The sequence below is a fragment of the Bufo gargarizans genome, chromosome 2, assembly GCF_014858855.1.
Source record: "Bufo gargarizans isolate SCDJY-AF-19 chromosome 2, ASM1485885v1, whole genome shotgun sequence".
Lineage (NCBI taxonomy): Eukaryota > Metazoa > Chordata > Amphibia > Anura > Bufonidae > Bufo > Bufo gargarizans.
Genome location: NC_058081.1, coordinates 209,905,251 through 209,911,250, shown reverse-complemented (window position 1 = coordinate 209,911,250; position 6,000 = coordinate 209,905,251). Strand labels below are relative to the sequence as shown.

The window sequence follows — 6,000 nt, the reverse complement described above, 5'->3', positions numbered from 1 at the left end:
CTGGGTAACACCTTTCTGATATCGCTCCACTATCTTTCTGCGCAACATTGTGGGAATTGGTGATCCTCTACCCATCTTGGCTTCTGAGAGACACTGCCACTCTGAGAAGCTCTTTTTATACCCAATCATGTTGCCAATTGACCTAATTAGTGTTAATTGGTCTTCCAGCTCTTCGTTATGCTCAAATTTACTTTTTCCAGCCTCTTATTTCTACTTGTCCCAACTTTTTTGGGATTTGTTGACACCGTGAAGTTTTGAATCAACTTATTTTTCCTTTAAAATGATACATTTACTCGGATTAAACGTTTGATCTGTCATCTACGTTCAATTACAAATAAAATATTGACATTTGCCATCTCCACATCATTGCATTCAGTTTTTATTCACGATTTGTATAGTGTCCCAACTTTTTTGGAATCCGGTTTGTACTTGCATTCCCTATGTAGCAACAATGCTGGCCCATCTTTTCAATAAATGTCCATCTGTGTGTTACCAGTCGGATGGGGGGGGGGGTCTCCTTGCACAGTCTGACACTATCCAATCAGTGCTGCCAGTAGCAGTATGTGCGGGGACATCCCCCCCCCCCCCCCCCCCCCCCCAACTGGTAACACGAGATGGTTCTTTATTGCAGTCTGCTAGCAATTCATTCATACATTTCTAGTAGGAATAGTGGCAGAATGGCAACACAGAGTCAGAAGAATAGATGCTCCAGAGTACAGTTTCAGGAGAGGCGATAGGTCCTCCTCAAAATACAAGCTTGCAGCATACTTTAACTTGAATTTTTCAATGGCTTATGTTAAGTGTCAGCCTAAAGTTTGCTGCAGCTCTATATTTAACGAGTTAAGTCCCTTTATTTTATACTTTCATCTATACAATTTTGCTACAGTAACCAGTATTGAGGTCTGTCTTTAGATCTGTACATTTGCACATGTATCTCGGTTATGTATCTATGTACAGTATATGTCCTATTTCTCCTTTGTGTAGTACAGTATACCCTTCTCTTTACATCTGTAACTCTATCTGTCCTGTTCCCTTTCTTTTGCTTGCATATGTGTTACGCCCCAAGGGGCATTACCACACCTACGCCCTGTTTCTGTCTGGGTATGCAATCTCAATGTAATTTTATACATTTATTCCAGGTCCCATATATTGTGCATTTCCTGTTATACATCTGTTTATGTTCAAATGTAATGTGCCGGGTTCACCAGCAGGTGGCAGAGAATATGGCAGAGCAGTAGATAGAATAGAGTGGAACCTTCCATTCCATTCTACCCCCCCCGTGGAGGAGTGGGCGCGAGCCCCATGTCCTGCAGAAAGGGTGGGACCAGTGCGTTCCAGTTAGTTGAGGGAGCAGGTCTACAGTGCTGTGTCCTTCCTGGACGTGTGCTGCCCACACCAGCCAGAACACCTCCAGTTCTGCTGGAGCAGAGACCACTTTTAGAAGTCTCATTAGCCAGGAAGACGTTGCCCTTGCCATACAGACAGAAAGAGAGAAGTTGCAGCAGAAAGCAATAGGAAAAGTTCCTATTTAATACTGACAGATGTAGCAGAGCCGAATGTGTTTGCCTGCCATTTTCAAGCTAAGGCTACTTTCACACTAGCGTTGTTTGAATCCGACGTTCAATTCCGACACCGGAACTGCCCACCGGATCCGGAAAAACGTGTGAAAACTGATTACATTTGAATCCTGATCAGGCTTTCGATCACAATGGAAAAATGCATTGGAAAAAACGGATCTGCCATTTATGGACTTTAACTTTTTTTTCCTATTTTTCAGGTTTAACATGCAAAAGCCGGATCCGTTTTGACTGAACACACGTCGCCGGATCCGGCGTTAGGCTACTTTCACACTAGCGTTCATAGGTCCGTTCGTGAGCTCCGTTTGAAGGAGCTCACGAGCGGACCCGAACGCCTCCGTCCAGCCCTGATGCAGTCTGAATGGAGCGGATCCGCTCAGACTGCATCAGTCTGGCGGCGTTCAGCCTCCGCTCCGCTCGCCTCCGCACGGACAGGCGGACAGCTGAACGCTGCTTGCAACGTTCAGCTGTCCGCCTGGCCGTGCGGAGGCGAGCGGATCCGTTCAGACTTACAATGTAAGTCAATGGGAACGGATCCGCTTGAAGATGTCACCATATGGCTCAATCTTCAAGCAGATCCGTCTCCCATTGACTTTACATTGAAAGTCTGAACGGATCCGCTCAGGCTACTTTTACACTTAGAATTTTTTCTAAGTTATTAATGCAGACGGATCCGTACTGAACGGAGCCTCCGTCTGCATTAATATGATCGGATCCGTTCAGAACGGATCCGATCGAACGCTAGTGTGAAAGTAGCCTAAATGCAAGTCAATGGGAAAAAAGCCTGATCAGGCGTTCAGTCAAAGTGTTCAGGATTTTTGGCCGGAGGTAAAAATACTGCATGGTACGTTTTTCTGAAAAGCCTGATCAGTCAAAAAGACTGAACAGAAGACATCCTGATGCATCCTGAGGGACGGACTCTCCATTCAGAATGCATTAGGATAAAACTGATCAGTTCTTTTCCGGATTTGAGCCCCTAGGACGGAACTCAGCGCCGGAAAAGAAAAACGCTAGTGTGAAAGTAGCCAAAAACTTGCTGGAAACCAAGACCAAGTCTGTAAACTGTTTGAAGAAACGTTTCTGCAAAGTAAAGCTACAGTTGAACTATATACAAAGCCTGGACTCAATCTCTCTCATCATCCTCTCCACCACCTATTCACCCTATTTGCTCTGCTTCATCCGGCGACGCCTGGGGTTCCAGATATCTAGGTAGGAGCAGCGTGACAAGTGCTAAAGCCACACATAAGGGACACTATAGGCAGCCCTCATACCACTCTGGCATTCCTACACCTGGGTTCCACCAACACCTTCTACATAGGGGGATCTAATTCCTTGTTGCTGAAATGCAACTGGCGTCATGAAAAATGACATTTACCACATACTAAAAGGACCCTAGTCGCATGTACGGGCGTTGCATATGTTTCCTATTTCTAGGTCTCTGCCATTATAAAAGGGATGAAACCATCAGAGCTTGTGACCTTCAAACATAGTATGAAAAGCATTAAGGTGACAGATTACTGCTCCATATTATAGCAGAGATCCAGTCTGTGACAGTCGTGCACACTACATAAACCCTTGGTATCATACTTACCTTGCATGTGCAAGTGGTACACAGATCTGGTTGGAACCTTTCACCATTCCTCAGAACCTGTCCATGGTACTGGCAGCTAACGCATTCTGGGCAGCACTTTCCAGGTGGAGTGAAAGGATGCTCACAAGTGATGGTGTCACATATGGCGGAGATGCACTTCACAGAGCCTCCCTGTTGTGTGAAATCACAATCGAACAATGTACTGAATGTAAGAACCAAAACAGGAAACTGTAGATTATATATTAGGGACCTTTCCACGTTCAAATAAGTAGTAAGAATTATAAAGGGTGGTCCCTAAGGGGAGAAGGTGCAAGGGCACTCCCCCGGGTAAACTGCTTGGTAATTAGAACTATGTAAAGCAAAAGGGCAGTAACGTATTAAAACCTAACGTTTATTAGGACAATTAAGATCCCAGGATTGGAAAAAAAACAACAACTTACAGACAAACAATAACACACAACGGCAGGGAACCTGTGATAACAGGTCACCTTATGATCAGGTCCACATTACCGCCTCTGGACGGGGCGTGTTTAAGACTATTTGACCAATGAACGTACACCAAGTAAAGACCACGGCGGTATGCCAGGGGTCTAAGAACATGCCAATAGGCTAAAGAAAAAGGGTGGATCTTACCGGTGGTGGACGGTCAGGACCTTCTAGTCCAGTACCCAAGGAGAGGATGTTCTCATGCCTGAATACATCCTCCAGTGGGTGGTAAATTTATGCTGGAGGGCCACAGGGAAAGTCTGTCCCTGTTTATGCCCTACTTGGCCTAGTATGCCCTAAAGTAAACCTCCTAACATGGGGTCTTATCCCCGCAAGGGGTTGCCCCGTCCGGAACCTAACCCTAAATAGATTGCCCTAGGTGACCCAGCCAGGACAGGGGAAGTGGCCCAATAGGGGGCTTAGAGAACCAGGGCAATACAAAAAGATGGTAAAAGTGAAGAACTATTGTGAGGATATACTGAAAGTCCCTACGCGTTTCATATGAGAGTATATGCTAATCTTAAAGAAACAACCTCTACCTATAGAAGACCCCCTAACTCATCAGGGGACAAGGGTCTCGGGTAGAGGAAGAGCCCCCACTCCCTAACCAGCTGTGTGGTTCTAACAGATGGAGGTGGGGGGGGGAAGAATTAAGGTGGTGCTGACTTAGAAGGACATGTTTACTCCAAATGAACCCAGATACTGTTTCACATGGAGCACGTGTGGCCTTTACCATGTGGTGCGTCAGGGCAGTGAAGCGTACCGCTGGTCTGCCAGCGTCTGACATTCAAATAAGGCTACATGCACACGAACGTTGTTTGTTTCCGTGTCTGTTTCGTCTTTTTTGCGAATAGGATGCGGACCAATTCACTTCAGTGGGTCTGCAAAAAATGCGGACAGCACACCATAGCTCCGCAAAAAAAAAGTGCATGTCCTATTTTTTTCTAGTTTGCGGACAAGTATAGGCATTATTACAATGGATACGCAGAAAAAAGGATATGCAAAAAAAACAGATGCCATACGGATGTCATCCGTTTGGCTTTGCAGATCCACAATTTGCGGACTGCAAAACACATACGGTCGTGTGCATGTAGCCTAAGGCTGAGTGTGGATGTGCACAGCTTTATCACAAAGGACATTCATGGAGTGTTAAATATCAGTCATTCTAACTAGCAAAATACATATTTTGATAAAGATGACTTTTCTCTATACGTTACCTGACAAGTACAGCTTATACATGAATCCTTCTTCCATGTTTCTCCATCTAGGTGACCATCAGAGCAGCCTAAAATAAAAACAAAAAGTGTGATTTGCAATATCAACACTAATGAGCCCTAGAGGAATTCACTCCATTTGTTGAAAAGGATCTGCTGGGGTCCGACAATAACAGCCTGGTGTAATTAAAGGTGAATTTTATAGCAAAATATACCATTCCAATCTATTCCCTTATTTACAGCTGTAAGAAAAAGAAAGGGAACCCTTTGGAATTACCTAGATTTCTGCATTTATTGCCAATATAATTAAGTCTCATTGTTATCTTAGCCACAATTATAGACAAACACTGTCTAACTAAACTGATAACGCACAGTTGTACAATTTCAACAATATATCAATGAAGAAGATTGGATGAAATGTGTGGGTTTCACCGATGCTTTGGCCATTAAAGGCCCACAACCCCTTGTTACTGACAAATCTGTTCTTCACATTAAAGATTGGCAAGTGTAAGCTATGCCTCTATGGCAACAAATTCCAGAAGACCTTAGAAAACATGTTATAGAGATGCATAAAGCTGGAAAAGGCTACAAACATTGCTAAAGATTACCGCAGTTGGACAAATTATCTAAAATGAAGACATTTCAGCACTGTTGCTAGGAGTGGGTTTTCTGTTATCATCCCTCCAAGATCACAATGGGTACTCCTTAAAGAGGTGAGAAAAACTGAAGGATAACAGCAAATGACCTACAGAAGACTCTGTTCATGTGTCCATTAGCAAAGCACCCAACAAGAATGGAGTTCATCGTTCATGAAAGGAGGCTGGCTGCTGCTGTCCAAAAAAAAAATCCAGTCTCCTGATTTGCTGAGACCACCTTCTGGAAAACTGTTGCATGGATAGATGAGTGAAAAGTGGAACTTTTTATCACAAATGTGCAAGTCATCCCAACTGTGAGGCATGGTAGAGTGAGTATCATGTCCAGAAGCCTTTGCTCATTGAAGAAATAATGAATTCTAAGTTGTGTGAAAAAAGTGAGGATCGAGCATGCTCGGCCTAACACCAGTTCGGCTTGAGTCTCCGCCCCGCATGTTTCTTGGCTGCTACCCAGCCAATAAACGTGCAGCTAAGTGCTG

General features: G+C 44.3%; 1 protein-coding gene across 1 annotated transcript in view; it reads right to left on the bottom strand.

Moving 5' to 3' along the window:
- LOC122927770 (kielin cysteine rich BMP regulator) overlaps positions 1–6,000 on the bottom strand; it is a 138,601-nt gene that overhangs the window by 85,007 nt on the left and 47,594 nt on the right. The window contains exons 9-10 of the mRNA XM_044279949.1: positions 4,872–4,939; positions 3,169–3,339 (exon numbers count right to left, since the gene is read on the bottom strand). Coding sequence (XP_044135884.1) covers positions 3,169–3,339; positions 4,872–4,939 — 239 coding nt within the window. The remainder of the gene's footprint in view (positions 1–3,168; positions 3,340–4,871; positions 4,940–6,000) is intronic.